Raw genomic sequence first — 19,651 nt, 5'->3', positions numbered from 1 at the left:
GTAACCGGTGTTGCGGCTTAACACTGGTATCACCGTCAGCACCGTCTATCACGGCAAGCCTAGTCTGTAGTAAAATAATCTGTTATTTAATGATCCAGTATTTTGACAAGTAAATGGGATGTGCAAAATCAACTAGTCAGTACATTATCTGAATGACTAGTCAACTAATTGGTCTATTTCTTTTATATATGTATATCATATGGAGTGATTTCAGCCCCAATCAGACTCATTTGTAAAGGGATGTGACATAAGTATGTTGGTGGAACACTCGCACTGAGACAAACACTCAACCTTTCAGAGAAATCTTGCAGATTTTCTAACTGCTCACCAGTGACCGAAAAGACAAGTGCTTAAAGGTGCGGTAGGAGATCTTGGAAAATGCTAATGGTTGGGGATTATTAGGAGGCCATGATTGACAAGGGCCAGGGGAGCAATTTGGCCAGGACACCGGGGTTACACCCCTACTCTTTACGGGAAGTGCCATGGGATTTTTAATGACCACAGAGAGTCAGGACCTCGGTTTAACATCTCATCCGAAAGAACCGCTGGGCTACGTCATGTGTCATTCACCGGTGAGAAAACTTTAAAAGTAGTACAATACCAGGAATGAAGATCGGGTTGTTGATGTTTGTCTGCCATTCTCGCTCTGTCTGCACAGCGTGCGTGAACGCGCTGATGACGTATCCTGTCTGCACGAACCGAGTGCACAGAGGTATGCTAATACACTGACAGGCAGGTAGGAAAGCCAATTAAACTTGATTGGACGAACATTTCTTGGTCCTACGCCTTCCACAGAATATATAACTACAGATAAATACATTTAGATCACTTAACTTAATGATTGCTATTGGGATGTGAAGAGAATTTCAACCAGCATAACAAAAAAATGTTTCTGAAGACAATCATCTATTGCACCTTTAATGTTACCAAAGCATTTAGTAAAGAAAGGGTTTTTCCTGCAGACTCTGATTTCAATGTTAGGTTTTTTCTTTTTTCTTTTTGACTTCTTCCTGTCTTCACCTTTTGTCCTTGCTTTCTTGCTTCATTCTGTGTGTTCTCTGTGTCTCTGTAGTTCTCACGGCTGCAGTAACTCAGGCTTCGCTGCAGTCCATGCTCCATAAGATCCTGACTGCTGGTCCGTCTGCCTTCAACATCACAACTCTGCTCTCCCAGGCTACTCAACTGTCCAGCCAAGGTACATACACACACTCTGCTATCTCTCTCGTACTACCTTTTACTTTCAAACCTGCTGTGTTTTGTGCTACAATGCCATCCAAATTATGGCTTTGACACATGTGGTTTTAAGGTTTGCTCTGTTTTGTGACCTGATCTTGAACTTCATAACTTGAGCTCATGGTTTTGATTTGTTTTTGGCATGAGGTTGTGTTGCTTGTGTTGTCGACTCGTGCCAGCTGTGGGGTTCTGAGTCAGCTTCCTTGAGTTAGCAGATGGGGTTGGTAGCTTAGCACACACACACACACACACACAGACAGGCTTGGCTGCTGCTGTCTGAGCAGATAATGGTGGGCCACGTGGGCCTCAAAAATTATATGTATATGGATTTGTCATGCAGCATCTGTTATTTGGCCATATCTAAATTACATGTTTAATTGCATGTTCACAATAAATGATAGGCTGTATCTTCATAACCAGTAGCTTTTATGTAAATACTTGGCTAGACAGGCATTTTGACACATTTGTGTAGTTGACCTTTCAAGCGTAGTAATGCTTGAAAGAGAATTCAATTCTTTTCAATTCTTTTCTTTTGGATATCAAGTCAGTGTTTTCCATAGGATTTTTGTGGGACTGTGGTGCGGTGAATACCAGATCAAGATTTAGTAAAAATGTGTAAATTTTAAAGTTAAATGCACCAGTTTTGTACACTTTGAGAGCAAAATTAAGAACTCCAATCCTTTTTCAGTCACCAAAGTAAACAAAATCTGCATTGATTTGTGCTTGGACATTAAAGTGTACTCTAACCTCTTTAGTTGTGATAATTTCTCAGTCCAAATTACATTTACACTGGTGTTTTTAGAGAACAAAACAATTTGAATGAAATAATTCATTATTATTATTATTATTGGGAAACACTGCAAAGTTACTAGGATATTAATAGGAAGCTCTTTCTTTTTTCTTTTTTTTTGTGTTTCTTTTTTATTTTTTGGTTCTTTGATTTGCTATGGCAGTTTTTAGTACTGTGCTGCATGGATAAATTTGCATACTGCAATATAAAGTCTATCTAATGACACTTCATATTGTTTGCACAGTGTGTGAATTTTATATGAAATGGGATCAGACCTATTCTGGCATTTGTTTTAAAATATTGCATAATGTAGTCTAAGGATAAAATTGTTTTATAAATTAGAAGAAACTAGGAGACAGTGTTTCTGTGCTTTGAAGAAGTTGGTGATTCTATAGTCCTCTATAGCAGAACTTTTCTTACTAATGCACATGGAAGTAATGTGTACACAACTCTGCGCACATATATATATATATATATATAAGGCTTTTGTTTCCCCCCCATTTTTATAGAAACAGATTTGTTTCTGTGAAGAAACAGAACAAACTGAGACAGACAAAATCCAGAAGATCTGTGGCAACACCTCCAAGATGCTTCAAGAAACCTACCTGCAAAGCTACATTACTGTTAAAAGTTTAGGCACTTCAAAAATTCTGTAAAATGGGGATGCTGTCAAAAATAATGTCATAAATAGATTTTCTTTTTCAATTAACCTCTATTACCTAAATTAAATCAATATTTGGTGCATTTATAGCAGCTTAAGGTACCTAGGTGCACTTGCACGCAGTTTTTCAGGTAGCTTTGCAGGTAGGTCTCTTGAAGCATCTTGGAGACGTCGCCACAGTTCTTCTGGATTTAGTCTGTCTCAGTTTGTTCTGTTTCTTCATGTCATTCCAGACAGACTGGATGATGAGATCAGATCTCTGTGTGGAGCTCTGGCTGTTGGCAGACTCCTTGAACAAACAAAACTCTCACTGGATTATTACAATTAATGGCAAAATGAATGTTTGGAAATGTAAACTGATATTTCCTACTGACACTACATCAGAAGATAGAAATAACTGACTTGAAACCATTTCTTAGCTGGTGAAAATACTAGTGTTCTAATAATTTTGCCCACCACTGTATTTAGGAGAACAGTAAGTCAGAGTGAGCTTCTTAGACTGTTAATGGCCTCAGTGTGTCAGATAGATAGATAGATAGATAGATGGATCGTTAGAGTAAATATTAGTTCTTCAACTAAACTTTTCATTTAGTTGCCAAGGCAACATTTCAAAAGTTTATATTTTAATTTTCTAATATATATTTTATTTCATTTCAGCTTCATTTCTGTGTTTTGAGTTTTATTAACGTTAACAACAGCAACTATAGATTGAAATCAGAGCCAGAACCACATTTGTTAACCAAGTACATGCCTGTTGTGATTAGACACTATCCCTTCACCTCATCTCTGTCTTCTCTCTCTTTTTGTCCTGTGAAGTAGCCCAGCAGTCCAGCCAGTCTCCGATGTCTCTGACGTCAGACGCTTCCTCTCCTCGGTCGTATGTGTCTCCTAGAATCAGCACACCGCAGACCAACACAGCCTCCCTCAAACCCCCCCTCAGCACCACGCCAGTCTCCTCACAGACCAAGGTATACTGCTGTCAAATGAGATGACAGATGTCACAAATGAAAGTATGGCTTTGTAACACATTCTCCCTATCTTTCTCAGATAAACACTATGACAGTTAAGTCCAGTTCTCTCCCTCCACCATCGTCCCAGCAGTCCCTCCCCACAGACAAACATCACGACAACAGCAACTCTCCACGGACGCTGCAGAGACAGAGGTAACTTAAGACATTTGGAAATAACTGAACCGATTCAACTTTCTAAAAAAAACAAATGTGCAAAATAAGTTTAATGTAGGCTTATGGGTACAGAACTGCTCAATGTATGCCTCAGCAGCCATATTTGCTCAGCTCAAAGTGGCTTGTTTTGCGGTGTTTGACTGCCATCTTCTGGCTGTTTGTGATATTGCTGATTTTGATGTTCTAGGATCACATTAAAGGGATAGTTCATCCAAAAATGAAAATTTGATGTTTATCCGCTTACCCCCAGGGCATCCAAGATGTAGGTGACTTTGTTTCTTCAGTAGAACACAAATTATGATTTTTAAGTCCCAACCGTTGCAGTCTATCAGTCGTATAATGCATGGCAATGGTAGCAAAATCTATGAGAGTAAAAAAAACATGCACAGACAAATCCAAATTAAACCCTGCGGCTTGTGACGACACATTGATGTCCTAAGACACAAAACGATCGGTTTGTGTCAGAAACCGAATAGTATTTATATCATATTTTACCTCTGATTCACCGCAATGTCCAACTTTCTTGAGCGCGCGCACGGCATCCGATGTGCGAGGTGTGTACGCGCTCTGGCGTAGTTTACGTTAATGGGTGTGTTGTTATCCAGCCAAAGAGCAAGCAACCATAACTTCAGGCGAGCAGGCTCAGAAGTTAGAGGTAAAAAATGATATAAATACTGTTCGGTTACTGGCACAAACCGATCGTTTCGTGTCTTAGGACATCAATGTGTCGTCACGAGCCGCAGGGTTTAATTTGGATTTGTCTGTGCATGTTTTTTTTACTCTCATAGATTTTGTTACCATTGCCATGCATTATAAGACTGATAGACTGCAACGGTTGGACTTAAAAATCATCATATGTGTTCTACTGAAGAAACAAAGTCACCTACATCTTGTATGCCCTGGGGGTAAGCAGATAAACATCAAATTTTCATTTTTGGATGAACTATCCCTTTAAGGGTGCGTTTACACTTGTCATGTTTGGTTCGATTAAAACGAACTCTGGTGTGATTGCTTTGTTAGTGCGGTTCGTTTGAGTAAGTGTGGACACTGCCATCCAAACCCTGATGCGCACCAAACAAGCGGACCGAGACTGCTAAAAAGATGGGTCTCGGTCCCCTTCCAAACGAACTCTGGTGTGGTTTGAATGAAATATGAACGCAACACGGACCAAATCCTTCTAAACAAACCAAAAACAGGAAGCAATGCAACACGGACCAAAAACAGGAAGTAATGACAAGATGCGACGCTATGCGACATGATTTGACGACGCGGTGTAACCAAAACAAAATGAGCAGAGGGCAAACGTGGAGCAACGATGAGGTAAAAGTGCCTTTTATGAGCTCCTTGTGAGTTTGCAGGTGAAAATAAAATTATATGTACAAGCAAGAATGAGCACGCTTAGTCCAGCAGATGGCATTAGGTGTGTTCGACTTAAAGCGGCGCTGAGCAGACTGATCGGTTAATGGGTGTTTTGATATTATACACCCGCAACACCGCTTTAAGTCTAATGCACCTTTTGTTTGGGGTGTTCGGTAAGTTCTGTCACGATATATATGTCATTCAAGCCGACCAATTTGGTTGTGAACGTATCACTATGCCTTTAGGTTCGGTGTCTTTAGGTTCTCTGTCAAAAATGCCAATGTGAACGCTAAGTGGACCAGGACCAAATGTATCATTTTCCTTTTTGGTCCGGACCAAACGAACCGAACTACAAGTGTGAACACACCCTAAATGAATGGATTTGTAAAGACCTGATGCACATAAAAAGTAGCTGTTTCAGAAAGACATTGACCCATCCACTGTTTGTGATTTGCAGCAGTCAGAGAAGTCCATCTCCAGGTCCAAACCACATGGGTAGTAACAGCAGCAGTAATAATGGTGGTGGTCAAGGACCAGGTGTAGTCAGCGGAGCAATGCCCCCGGGCTCAGTACCTGCTAGCACAGCTCCAGGCAGGGCAACATGTTCCTTTACACCCACGCTGGCCGCACACTTCAATGAGAACCTCATCAAACATGTGCAAGGGTGGCCCGCGGAGCACGTGGAGAAACAGGTATGGAAACGAAAGTTTTTTTGTGAATAATTCATACTTTTATTCAGCAAGGATTCAGTAAGTTGATCAAAAGTGACAGAGACTTTTAAAATTAAGATTTCTATTTCAAATAAATGCTGTTCTTTTGAACTTTCTATTCATTAAAATCCTGACAAAAGAAAAAAAATACCACACTTTATATTAAGTGGCTATAACTACTTACATTTACATTAATCATTTGGTACATTGCACTTACTGTGAACATGCATGTTTTTACATAATTATATATATTTTTAAATACCTGCATGTAATAACATCTGTAATCAATTTCTATAATTACATTTATAATTACACTGTTGACCCATTCCTTACATCGTAACCCACCCTTAAACCTACCCATACCACCAAACCTGTCCCTAACCTTACCCGTATCCCACCTGCAAAAGTGCAAAAGCAAAAGGAGATGCAGAAGTGTTTTGCAATACAATATGAACACAATAAGTACATTGTACTTATTTTTATGTAAGTACATAGTAGTTAAGGCCACTTAATATAAAGTGGGACCAAAAAAGTATTACAGGTTTGACAAATATGAAGCTGCAACATTGTTTTCAATATTGATAACAAAAATACATTTTTTTTCTTGAGCAGCAAATCAGCATATTAGAATCATTTCTGTAGGATCTGAAATAATGGCTGTTGAAAAGTCAGCTTTGCTGTCACAGGAATAAATTACATGTTAAAATATAAAAAAATAATAAAATTGTAATATTTATATTTATTAATATGTAATATTTGTTTTACTGTATTTTTAATCAAATAAATGCTACTTTGATGGCTATAAGAGACTTCAAAAAACTAAAAAATAAATAATAATAAATAACCGACTATTACCGTTTACGGCTCAAAAAGTTAAAAAGAGTTTCTAGTTCTCTTAGTACTGACCATTTGATAACTCAATGGCTCTTAATAGGGTCTCAGAAGACATTTCAGGAAAAGGTTAGCACTAGTGTTAATTTTGTCAGCTATTTTCAATTTTAGTCTTAGTGTCGTGTTAAATGTCCTTCTTAGTTTTTATCATATTTAGTCAACCTTATCCTATTTAGTTTTAGTCAAGTTTTAGTTGACTAAGTCTCAACATTTTAGTCCAGTTTTAGTCAAAGAAAATCTATAAAGTATTTTAGTCTAGTTTTAGTTCATGAAAACCATACAGCAGTATTAATTTTGGCAGCCATTTTTAATTTGGTCATAGTCTTACTCAAATGTACATTTTAGTTATCATATTTAGTCAACCTTGTCCTAATTTTGTTTAGTCAAGTTTAAGTCAACAAAATGTATGAGCTTTTTAGTCAGATTTTAGTCAATGAAATCTTAGTCACATTTTCATCATGCTGTATTATGGTTAAACTGATACAAATTATTTTTGCTCAAAATTATAATAGTAATGATTGTTGTCATTTGAGAAATTTACTTTTGCATTTCAGGTATTGCACTTTCACCAGTAAGCACAAATCAATAGAATGTGGACTTGTACACGATTTATTTTACCTCATCTAGTGTACTGATTTATTATAGGCATAGATAAATACTGATTTATCTCGTCTTTGTCCTGTCTTAGTCATGGGAAAAAAGCTCATCAGCGAACATTTTTCGTCATAGTTTTCGTTAACGAAATTAACACTAGTTAGCACCATATACAGCCTCAACACACAGCATTGGACTGTATTCATTAAGCACTGGGCTGCTGAACACAAATAATTGGCATCCACCTGTCTGCTACCGAAATACAGATGTTTTTGTTGCATTGCTAACAATACACATACCACTCTCCCTTCCAGGCCTCACGGTTACGTGAAGAGGCTCACACCATGGGCAGCATCTACATGTCAGAGAACTGCACAGAGCTTAAGAACCTGCGTTCACTGGTGCGAGTGTGTGAGATCCAGGCCACGTTGCGCGAGCAGAGGTCAACGCATTTCACTTTCTCATATACCAGAGCATGTGCATGTGAATCCCATTATCACGCAAATATGCTAACTTGGCTCTCCCTTTGTTTTTCTCCACAGGATACTGTTTTTGAGACAACAAATTAAAGAACTTGAGAAGTTGAAGAATCAAAATTCCTTCATGGTTTGAGGAACTGTGGGTTTGCGATGTGGTCTTGAAACAGGAGGAGAAGAGGGGTAGGTGAATGAGTGGGCAAAACCCATTTCGTGCGTGCGGAACCCTGGAGAACCAAAGTTCTGTTGCGTTCTGCTCTGGGCCCAGTCTTACATTAAACGAGCTGCAGCGAGGTCTTGCTTTGGACCGAGGGTGGGTGGGGGGAGGGGAGAGGGGGGCGTTGAGAGGTTTTCGGAGGAGTTGCCCTCGCCCCGTCCCGGTACATGTAGATTATTTGTAGATGTTATTTCCATGTTGTGAATATATTTTGTAGATGAAGCCATGGGAAGCCATGCCTATCAAAGCTTTTGACATCCAAACGTTAAACTAATCAGCACCAAGGCAGACTGGGATCTCAAGTGCCCTCATTGCCACCATATGTAGAACTCTTGACTGCAGATTTTTAAATGATATGATTAAAAAACAACAACAACAACAAAAAAAAGAAAACAAATGCTCTTCAGATATACGATCTGTGAACCATTGCCTTGAGCATGTACCAGACCTGCATGGAAAAGGTGGACATAGTCGACCGGGACATTTAACAAGGACGATGACATACACAACTCTTTTTCTTCTCACAACTGTGCACACGTATCCACTGGTCAATTTTTCTCTCGCTACATATGAAAAGTTGTAGTAATGCTACATGGTTTATTGGTTAGTTTACCTATTTCTTTCTCTGGTTGCACTATAATGGTTTCATTCCCTCACCCCAAGCCTTTTGAGGGGGTTTACATCATGTTTGTCCACAATGGTTCAGTGGTCTCCTACCTGCCCCTAATGGCCCAGCGATATGTCCACGGTCAACACCAGTGCCTGCTTACGTGATGGAGTGAATGTGAGCAAGAATGAAAGGAGAGAAAGAGAATCATTCCTGCAGCTCAACCCATGTCGTTCCCCTCCCTCACCTCCTTTAGCAGGAGATGAAGACTGGTTGTCACCCAGAATCCCCTTTTTCTTTTCTCTTAATCTTTCCAGGTTATTTTTTTCTTTTTATTTCTTTTCTGTACCCTTGTTTTGTTTTAAAAAAAGAAAACTGTACTTTAAAAAAAGAAAAAGGAAAAAATGAACAAGTTGCTGTGGCAACTTGTGTTAAAAACCAGAGTTCATTCCTATGTACAGTTGCTAAGTAATAATGAAGTTAAAGTTTTATTAAAGTTGCAGTGATTACTAGTCTATCAGATATGTTGTATTCATAAATTATTACCACACATTTTCCACCTGGGGTCAGAAGGTCAAATGTGAAATGTATGTATTGTAATAAACATGCTAAACTAAAATTTTGTTGTACTTTTTTTTTTTTTTGGTTAGTATTCTGTCAGTATGTCTTAGTTTCTTCTATGTTGAGTTTACTACAAAACATTTAAATTAGCCAAAAATTTGCATAAAACCTAGGTTGTACACTATTTGGAGGACATTAAGTATATCAGTTGATTGTCAGTTGATATTGGATATTTTAAATGTTTTAAATGTTCATGCACTTTACCCCTATTTTCACATTTCGATTACATTTTCTGTCATCTACGACTTCTTAAAATTTCATCTTTAAAAAGAATTTAATAGCACATCTCAAAAGGAATATTTATTCATACAGTGACAACTAAAACTTAAAAATGTTTAATTGAAATGAAATATATGAAAGACTTGCGGGTCTTTTTGTCCCGACAAAACCTATTTTCTTCGGTTTTCCGTTCTAAACTTTACATCAGATCTGGACAGAAGTTACCTGTCCTGTGTTCTACGTCTGTCCAGACATTTCATCTGAGGGTCTACCCGTGGATTAAAAAAAATCAGAATATACTTCAGAATACAAAAACATACTGAAAATGTACTAAAAAAAAAATGTCATACTGCTTTTTGTGAAGTGGACTGGTCAAAGAGAAACGAGGAGTTGAAACAGATATGGCCTTTAAATGCCTTTCGACTAATCGCACATCAACCGCATGATGTGTGCGCCATCATTTAAAAGCTGTGCCTCAGCTTGAGGTCTTGAGATGTGAAGAGTATGTTATGCTAGCATGCCGAGTCACTCAACATCAGTTGTTTTATGATTTAAGAAACATATTTATAACTCTTCTTTAAAGCATGACAAGGTTGGTGAAAGTCTAAAAATACGCTGACGATAGTTTGTTAGCTATTCTACTGGGATTCAAGAACAAAAGCAGAATAGCATGTGCTAATAAACTTAATTTAACTGTAAAGGGAGAAAAACACATGGCATTTGGCCAATTTATTTTTATCGGTGTAGTGTAGAGCTATTTCAAATTGTATAGTTAAAAGGGCTTGGGCTATTCCTATCCGATTTTATCAGCTGAGCCAAATTAGCATAAAGTGGCCCCTGTAATCATGCATAAATGATCCTTTCATGTGCTAGCAAATGTCAGTACAGTTTCTTCACCAATTATATCTAATGTTTTGTTAAGTGATTGCTTTGGAACCCTGAACATGGACATAAAAAGTAGACATTTTCACAATTGGACACAAGAGGGCAGCACCTGATAATTCAAACAGAAAGACTTTGCAAATCGTCTATGCAGTTGTTTGAAAATGTTAATTAACAGTTATGTTATTTGACACGAAGTTGGATAAACATGTTTGCATAAAAAAAATTAAAAAAAAAAAATTTAAAAAAAGTTGGTGCCCAATTTTAATCTACGAAAAACGTCCCATTTGCTAAATTATTGTAATGTGCTTGAGAACATTTAGACTAATAGGCTTATTATGAAAGTCATGATTACTGTATTCCACATCATCTTGTGATTCCTCATAATTAGGAGAATAAACTGTTCTTTGGAGTGAATTACGGCTGAATACTCATTACTCATAGCGAAATTACTAAACATTAAAGGTCATATTCTGAATTAGCTATAGGTGGGTCAAATGAAGAATGATAGAAAAACAGTTCACCGGAGCATCAGAAGTATCGGTAGTGATGTTTCGTAGGGCAGTTTCTCAGATGAGTCTGTGGAGGTGTGAATCTCGCCATTTGAAGGGAGGACTGGTTTTGAACAGGCGCCTCTGTGAAATTGCCAACAATTAGGATAATTGCCGTCAATCCGGTCATTTCTGTAGGTCTCCGAATGTGTCCCCTGAAGCGGAATGGCTTGTCTTTAGCCTTTGACACGGAATCGATGGCCGTCTATCAGATGTGAGCGTCTCTCAGTCTGTCTCTCATCATCAAACACTTCCCGACCACTGCCGTCCGTCACTACCTTTAGCTATAATAAACCACTATCTATCTATCTATCTATCTATCTATCTATCTATCTATCTGTCTATCTATCTATCTATCTATCTATCTTTGTGTGTACAAAATCTGTTTTGATTTAGTTAACCAGCCTATTATATCCATTAAACTTGCCTCAATAAATTATTAATGAAATAAATAAAAGCATATTACATCTTAACTTTCCAACAAAGGGATCTGGCGATTTTTGAAATGAATGCTGTTGTGAATCTGATAGATTAAAAATCGTAAACGCCCAGTTTTGAATGATTAGAAGGAATTAAAAGAAAAAGTTTTAATTAAAAGAAAAGGGCGTAGGGCAAAAATTGTAACCCAAAAATGACATCTAACATCTTAATGATTTTTTTTTTTATTCAAGTCAATTAACTATTTAACCTTTTCACTCTTCAAATAAATAAATAGAGAGAGATACACAAAATATTTACACAACAAAATAGTTAAATGCACAAAAGTTATGTAGCCTAGGTAAATAAACCGTATTAGCCTGTAACCTCACAGATTTTCAGGCAGACTTTTCAAATCAACGACATGATATTTTTTCAGCAAAAAGTATTTTAATTTTATTCTAATCATTCATTTTGTTTTATTTTAAAATAATTCAAATAAAAGACATCGTAGCCTACTGTTTGATGGGTGGGTCTAAGTGTTTGTGTAGATAGCCTACTGCATCACTATAGACTTGGTTATATTTGTAGAACATTATATTTGTTTATTTATGGTTCAAGGTTGCCCAAAATGCCTTAAATTGTGAAGCACATGCCCTGATCAAAGTGCTCAACACATTAGGGCGGGTAGGGCAGTTGAGATATCGATCGTTGTGCTCTGTGTGTTTTGCATGGGATTGTCTGGGGTGTAATTGAGTGTCACTGTCTGTCTGTGTCGTCTCGCTGGCGCCATGTGCCTCTTTGGATTGCTAATTTTTCTAACCGACCCGCCTACATCCACTCTCTAGTGCAGGCCTGCAGTATCCACCTCCAGCAGCCTGGGAAACACTGTCATATGGCTGACAAAGCACTGAAACATAGTTTAACGCGTTTCTCAAAACAAAGAAAGAAATCCAAAAGAAATTAGATTTGGACAACTATCCCCGGCGAAGTTTCACTGGATCACTTTTGGAAATCCATTATTAGTTCTATCCTCAGGGACAAACATTAAGATTTTGTTAGGGATCTTTTATTCTCGAGTATACAATATATTAGGTTTCTGTTTCGTAATCAGCCACACCAGCTCCCATTTTAATAACCATTATGTTATTATTTTTTTCTTGCTACCTGCCTCATCGTGCGATTCTGTCCCAGCATCTGTAGGCGGAAAGACAAATTGTGTGACCGCTGTGTGAACCAATACCAATGCCAATAGGACAGTGTATGCAAATGAACCAACAAAGCAGACCAATGAACGTTCATGTGGGCGTGGCCACACTGCTCACAAAAGTGATCCAGTGAAATTTCCCCGGCCAGTGAGCCGCTGCTCCGATCGACGATAGTTGTCCAAATCTCATTTCTTTTGGATTTTTCTTTGTATTATTTCACGAATCCGTTTTATTTGTGTATATATTCGTGTTTCTTACGTATGACGGATTGGTTTGGTTACGCACAAGGAATGTTTTTGTAGTTCGGAGTTGGTCTGATGGAACAAGACACAGCCTTTCTGTTCCCGTTTGTTTTCGGATACAGCGCAGTTCACGGATCCCTGGGAATGCAGCAATCAATGTAGGACATATGTAACAAGTCCTCAAACCATTCGGAGGGTCTTGCCACAGGGTATCAAGACAAGGAAAAGCAGTTGTAAATGGATCGCCATTCTAGCCTTGTTTCTCTCTGGTTTCAGCTGGAACTTTGTGCGATGGCTGTTCTTCTCACGAAAGGTAAGACTGAGATTATGTAGTCGTTTCTAAAAGCGCTCAAGATTTAACACTGAGAGCATATTAAGCTGCAGCGCTCAAACACAAAAAGTCCTTATATATACATTTCTCCACTAAATTACTGGCCTTGTTTGCGGAAGAAAAAAAAACGTCTCAACGCGTGGCTACAATTGTAATTAATGCTACAAGTAAACTTGTTAATATGTAAACAATTCATTATAAAATGTTCATTTTATTCTTACAACTGTGCACTAACGACCTTTATAACTTTATCTGCATTTGACTTCAGTCGTCCATTTTCAAATCCAGCGTTTCATACATCTATTTATGGTCTAAAGCCTGCTCCAGTTTAAAATGTGTTGCTAAAGTCTGGTTGACCTGCTAACATGTTCCAAAAACCATCTTAATCTATTTTGGCTGTTCTAAGGTCGTTTAATAATGCTTTATAAACCAGCTATTATGCTCCAAAACACAGCTATATAATTTTCTGGGCATTAGTTAAACTTTGATTTGCAACACTCGCCAAGAACAGAGTGCTATGGTTCGTTTCTATGCACCACCACCATCAGAGATCAAATAAATAATAAACCGATTTAGCCTAACTGATAAGAAGACCTCAAGCGATTTCTTACACTAATGAGATGGCATGTACCTCCAGATTTGGACAGTGTACACAAGCAGCTTACAACAACACAAAGGCCGTGTTTATTTGTGTTCGTGTCGTGGAGTGTGTTTAGTGTTCTGTTTCACATCCACGCGCAGTGGTAGTTTTGGCGGTAGGTAATAATGATGAACTGACTGACCACTGAAATAGCCTACAATATAACCGTAATACACAAACGCGAAATGTTAAACTATCAGTACTTTGTGTCGTCTTTCACATTTTGAATCAAAATTGACACAAAATTAGAGTGACAGTTTCAGTCACCATTCGCCTTCATTGTGTTAATAAAAGATGCAATAAAAATGAAGCGTGATTGATGCTGTCGGTCCTCAACATCTCCTTCAGATAAAAGAACGTCATACAGTTACAAAACAACAGGAGTGCGAGTAAATTAAAGAATTTTCATTTTTGGGTGAACTGTCCCTTTAAAAGTTACCCTCCGATTTAATGCCAGGTTTGACCACAAGTGAGTTTGCGTGCTAACTGAAGATTAGTGAGAGTCCTGCTCTCACCCCCCTTTACAAGTTTCCATTTGAGTTGAAAGAAATTGACTTTGGCAAACAAACCACTAACTATAAGTTACACGGTTCCTGTTTTATAAGACAGACTAAAAGGATCCCTTGCATGAAAAGCCATGACACACAGTTACAGTGTTGAACAGAAATGGCCACATATTAGTGTTCTGACACAAACACTAGTCACAGCGCTGTTAGTCCTCTCGTTTTGCCTTCCTCTAGCATAACATTTAAGTAGTTTAGTTACAGTTGCTTATTTTCATTAACATCCTCTTTGGTGAAGTGAAGAATGCTATCCTGGTAATAAAAAGTTAACTAAGTCGCAGTACTTGAAATCTTAGTAACGTTAAAAAGTTTAATTCTCTAATAAAATGCTCAATTTCTGTTGGAATGGATGTGTTGGGAATTTCAGCGTTCCCACGCAACACCGGGCAAATTTTCAGTTGCAGTTGTTGGTGCTGGTTTAAAATGTTAACAGAATTAGTGTCATGAATCCTTGGAAAGTTTAGAGTTTCCTGGAAGCACATCAGGACAGTTGTTTTATGATTTAATATATCCAAGATGGTGCATTAATGTCAATGATATCAATTAATTACATATTTGATCTTTTCTGACTTTTCTGTTTTGCAGGAGAGATCAGGTGCTACTGTGACGCACCGCACTGTGTTGCCACTGGATACATGTGTAAATCGGAGCTCAACGCTTGCTTCACCAAGGTCCTGGACCCACTAAACATGAACTCACCTCTAACACATGGCTGTGTAGATTCGCTATTAAACTCAGCAGATGTGTGCTCCAGCAAAAACGTGGATGTTTCTAGCGGAAGCTCCTCTCCTGTAGAGTGTTGTCATGATGATATGTGTAACTACAGAGGTTTGCATGACCTCACGCACCCTCGAGGTGATTCGACAGGTAAGATACACAAATCTGACTAAAAGCAAAAGCTGTATGAGTAGATTGTATTGTATGCTAGCTGTTTGTTTTACGTTTTAAAGAGATAGATCACCCAAAAATAAACATTTTACTTGTCATTCCATTTTGACCTTTCTTCTGTGGAACATTTTTTGGTCCTTACAATGAAAGTCAGTGGAGTCTTTTCATTGTATAGGCAAAAGCAGTTGAAACCTTCTTCAAAATATTTTCTTCTTGTTCTACAGAAGACAGTTGGAACGACACGAGGGTGAATAAATGATTAAATAAATGATCACAAAATCTTCATTTTTGGGTAAATTGTCCTGTTAACCTTTATAAGTTTTATAAAGGTTTTATAAACCTATTTTAGTACAGACTGTCTGGCATTGAACAGGACACAGTGATTCCTTTAATGCTTTGATATTTTTTTTTATCTAATCGAAGTAGGTTACTATCTTTACTGATGTCTGACGTCAATCCTGTGCAAACATGGACCCTTGTGACACATACTTCAGTATCAGACATACACGTGCACACACATTGTCTTTTACTGTTCTCACGGCTCCAAACTGCAGGCTGATATTTAATGGTTTCCAGTGCAGCGCGAGTTTGCGGGTAACTGGCAGTTTACCTTTTAGCACTTGGATTCAGATCACATACTTTTTATTGCACGTGGATCATGAAACGTTCCCACTGTGCTGGAATGTGCTTCTCACAGCGTCCTCTGACAGACGGCTCAAAGCACATAAATATAATCCTGTTTAATGAAAAAGGTGCGCTGAGATATTAAAAAAGAGTGGAACAAGTATAAACGTAACACGTTAGCGTTAAACCTCCTGCTGTTTTTTCATTCCCTAAGCTCCAAATCTCACTTTGTTCTCACCATGCTCTCTCTCTCTATCTAGACCGATACTACAGCTCCAATCAGAACCTGATCACAAGGGTGCAAGAGTTAGCATCCGCTAAAGAGGTGTGGTTTCGGGCGGCTGTGATAGCGGTTCCCATCGCAGGTGGGCTTATCCTGGTTCTGCTGATTATGCTGGCGTTGCGAATGCTTCGTAGTGAAAACAAGCGTCTCCAGGCTCAGCGCCAACAGATGCTGTCTCGCCTGCATTACAGTTTTCATGGACACCACCATGCCAAGAAAGGCCACGTGGCCAAGTTGGACTTGGAGTGCATGGTGCCGGTAACGGGACATGAGAACTGCTGTCTGGGCTGCGATAAGCTGCGGCAGACGGAGTTGTGCACGGGAGGAGGAAGCGGAGGCGAACGCCTCCTATCTCTTGTGCACTGGGGGATGTACACAGGACATGGCAAGCTGGAGTTCGTATGACTCGTACTCGGAGCTTCCTTGTTAGGGCACAAAAGGGTAACTCTGTAGTTTGCTGTCGTAATTTTATTATCGTCCCGCTCGGCGTGTTATTTTATTGTCTCCATGGAGAGCGAAGAAATTTCAAGGACGCAAATCTTTGTGTTTTCTCAAAAGAGCACTTTACTTGAATTAGAATGGCCGGTCACTGTGGGGCTGTGGTGAATATGAAAGGGGTGGAGCTAAGGACTGCAAGCCCCACCCCTTCCCCACCGAGCCGTGTCCTGTGGATCCTGGAATGACACTGAAGGCTGAAGGATTCGTAAAGACGGTCTTATTTTGCACATTTGTATAAAACGGACTAGATGACTGTGGAATGGTTGGAAAGTTGCATTCGAAGCAGCTTTTTTGAAGAATTTTACACTGACACCAGGGTACAAATAAGATTGGTTGTAGTCAAATTGTATGAATAAAGGAACCAATCTTGACTGTAACAAATCACATGCCTCTGCTTATGATTTCATTAATCAAACACATTTGTGTAATTGTGTTTTTACCTCTATTAAGCTCTCTCTGTGTGTGTGTATGTGTGTGTGTGTGTTTGAGTAAGGAAGGTCAGTCAGTAGCAGGGAAACTGACACAGGGGCCTTGTTCTAAAGTAGTTCCCTTCATCTGACTGCGTCATCTCTGAAACCCCTCCAAAAGGGACACATTACATCTCTCTGGCTCTCTCGGCTGCTCTCTTGGGATTAATACTGGAGGTAGAGCGAGTATTTATTTAGTAAGTGAGGGAATGTCGGTAAGCTGTGAGTTCAGAGTCCTTCGCCTGCACTCGCTGGGCACAGTAATTCCCTTGTATGCACTCTGGCTTGACTTTACAATCCACAAATCACAGGCAGATTTGAGAACTGTGAAACTTTTTTTACCTACTTTTAAAATATGCTTGCAGCTTTACACACTAAAGTGTCCTTAAGACCAGCAGCAATTGCTAACATTCCTCTGTGATATTGTTCATTGCAGTGGACGTGTACAGCATAGGCTCCATGTGACAGCTCCCTCTCTTATTCAGAGGACTGTTGGTCAAATCGACTCCTCAAGATGGATAAGAAACAAATAACGTACTGAAAATATTTTAACCCTTGTGCTGAAAATGCTTTACCTAATACGGTGCTCTGGGTCTTTTAAAAATTGCTTGTTGATCTCCTTATGATATATTATCACCAAATCTTGGATTCAGTCTCTTTGTCAACTTACTTTCTTTCAATTAGCTCAGGTTTTGTATAATTTTGGAACTGACTGATAGTAGGCCTCATTGATATGAGCTTATGCACTTCAGTTTTGAGTGAAAAAAGCTTTATTTGTGGGCAATGTTTACTAAAAAACCGACATGCATAAACCTAGATCAACAAGGCCTGCGATCAATCAGTTATAAATTATCAGTCAAAAATTATACTTTTTTGGGGGAAGTTGTTATACCATATGTGAGCCAAAGTCATTAGGTTTTGTTCCAATGCATTAGCATTTTTGGAAAATTAAATCTTCGCTAGGTCAAAATTACCACAAAACACAGCATACGGGTTAAAAGTTCTTGAAGTCATAAAATTAATTTGTCAAAGGCAGAAAGTGCTGTAGGTTTATATATAGTGGCCACAGAGAGTATTTAAAGGGGTCATATGATGTTGCTAAAAAGAACATTATTTTGTGTATTTGGTGTAATGAAATGTGTTTATGTGGTTTAAAGGTTAAAAAAACATTATTTTCCACATACTGTACATTATTGTTTCTCCTCTATGCCCCGCCTTTCTGAAACACGTCGATTTTTACAAAGTTCATCGGTCTGAAAAGCGAGGTGTGCTGTGATTGGCCAGCTATCCAGTGCGTTGTGAATGATTGGCCGAATACCTCAAGCGTGAGACGGAAATGTTATGCCCCTGCCATATTGTGATGCCCTGTCAGGACGGAGCAACGAGACAAAAACATTAAAACCCATTATAAACAAGGCATTCGTTGCATCCAGTGGGGAAATAATTACTGATTATAATGACTTATCGCGCCGCGTAAACATAAAACCATGTCTGCATTTGTGATGCAGTGACAATGGAGAAATGACAAACAACAAGTGCTACTCTACACTGCTCAAAACTCGCGTTTGAATCATCAGTGGCAAATTAAAATATAAATATAAAAAAATATAAAATTTGAAATATAAAAAACGTACTTACAGTGTGTGAGTCAGAACAGACAGCATTGTAGTCTACTCTACCAGGATCAGGAAACAGTCCTCCATAAAATGCGCTGGACACATCGGAATATTTGGGTTGAACTGTTCTGGAACAGTGTTGTAAATACAACTTAACCACTGATTTCTAGTCGTGTCCTCTTTTGGAAGGCCAAACAAAGTAGCTTCGCTTTCACAACGAAACACACGGAGGCCTAGAGTGAGCTGAGGCTGGCTTGAGAACGCCGCGGCCGGCGGGCTTGCGGCAAAAGAATATCTCTTTGGATTTGAGACTTTAGTCTTTGCAACTTTACAGATCTTCTTTATGCACCAAGAGCTTGTAACACTCCAAAGAGAAAGGAAAACTTGAAATCGCATCATATGACTCCTTTAAAATTAAGACACACTTAATGTCTGAATGCATTAGATAAAATATAAACTGTATTTGAAAGAAACAAAGTACAAGCACTGTTTTAAGCAAAACATTTCACAAAAAGATGTTTATGTTAGAAGTACAACAATAGAAATGATGTTCACAAATTAAGACAAAGAAATTGTGACCCTTTCTGGTTGTAAAACATTAGTGGCACATGTGCATAGTTAATGTGATAAATGACACCTGGAAACACTTGGAAATATTTTAGTTAAAAGGCATTGCAATATTGGCTTTGAAAAGTGAACTTAGTTCTAAGAAAAAAAAATTGAGGTCACAGTATATGAACAGTTCCAAATGTGTGGGTTGAAAATTAATTTGCTGAATCACAGAACTTGAGTTTAATTCAGTATATTTCCTTGATTTTGAAGATCTAGATTAATAATGTTTAAAAAATATCAAATCAAGTTTATTTGTAGTGTGTTTAT

General features: G+C 38.4%; 2 protein-coding genes across 3 annotated transcripts in view; both read left to right on the top strand.

The window, feature by feature from the left end:
- The window catches only part of LOC107676763 (WW domain-containing adapter protein with coiled-coil-like), a 40,357-nt gene extending 31,875 nt beyond the window's left edge, over window positions 1–8,482 (top strand). The window contains exons 8-13 of one of the 2 annotated variants that reach the window (XM_016471445.1): window positions 1,073–1,195; window positions 3,504–3,652; window positions 3,732–3,847; window positions 5,685–5,919; window positions 7,737–7,864; window positions 7,965–8,482. In XM_016471445.1, coding sequence (XP_016326931.1) covers window positions 1,073–1,195; window positions 3,504–3,652; window positions 3,732–3,847; window positions 5,685–5,919; window positions 7,737–7,864; window positions 7,965–8,034 — 821 coding nt within the window. In that variant the 3' untranslated portion in view covers window positions 8,035–8,482. Of the gene's footprint in view, window positions 1–1,072; window positions 1,196–3,500; window positions 3,653–3,731; window positions 3,848–5,684; window positions 5,920–7,736; window positions 7,865–7,964 lie in introns of both variants that reach the window. The other variant, XM_016471444.1, reaches the window with a different exon arrangement.
- A 4,268-nt stretch (window positions 8,483–12,750) lies between these two features.
- On the top strand, window positions 12,751–17,070 carry LOC107676764 (BMP and activin membrane-bound inhibitor homolog). Its single transcript, XM_016471446.1, has 3 exons — window positions 12,751–13,175; window positions 14,982–15,263; window positions 16,169–17,070. Exons 1-3 carry the CDS (start codon window positions 13,100–13,102, stop codon window positions 16,594–16,596), a joined length of 786 nt encoding a protein of 261 aa, XP_016326932.1. The 5' UTR covers window positions 12,751–13,099; the 3' UTR covers window positions 16,597–17,070.
- Window positions 17,071–19,651: the final 2,581 nt, after the last annotated feature.

This window comes from Sinocyclocheilus anshuiensis, unplaced genomic scaffold, assembly GCF_001515605.1.
Source record: "Sinocyclocheilus anshuiensis isolate Anshui unplaced genomic scaffold, SAMN03320099.WGS_v1.1 scaffold576, whole genome shotgun sequence".
NCBI lineage: Eukaryota > Metazoa > Chordata > Actinopteri > Cypriniformes > Cyprinidae > Sinocyclocheilus > Sinocyclocheilus anshuiensis.
The sequence above is the reverse complement of the archived record's forward strand: the minus strand, read 5'-3'. Positions and strand labels throughout refer to the sequence as shown.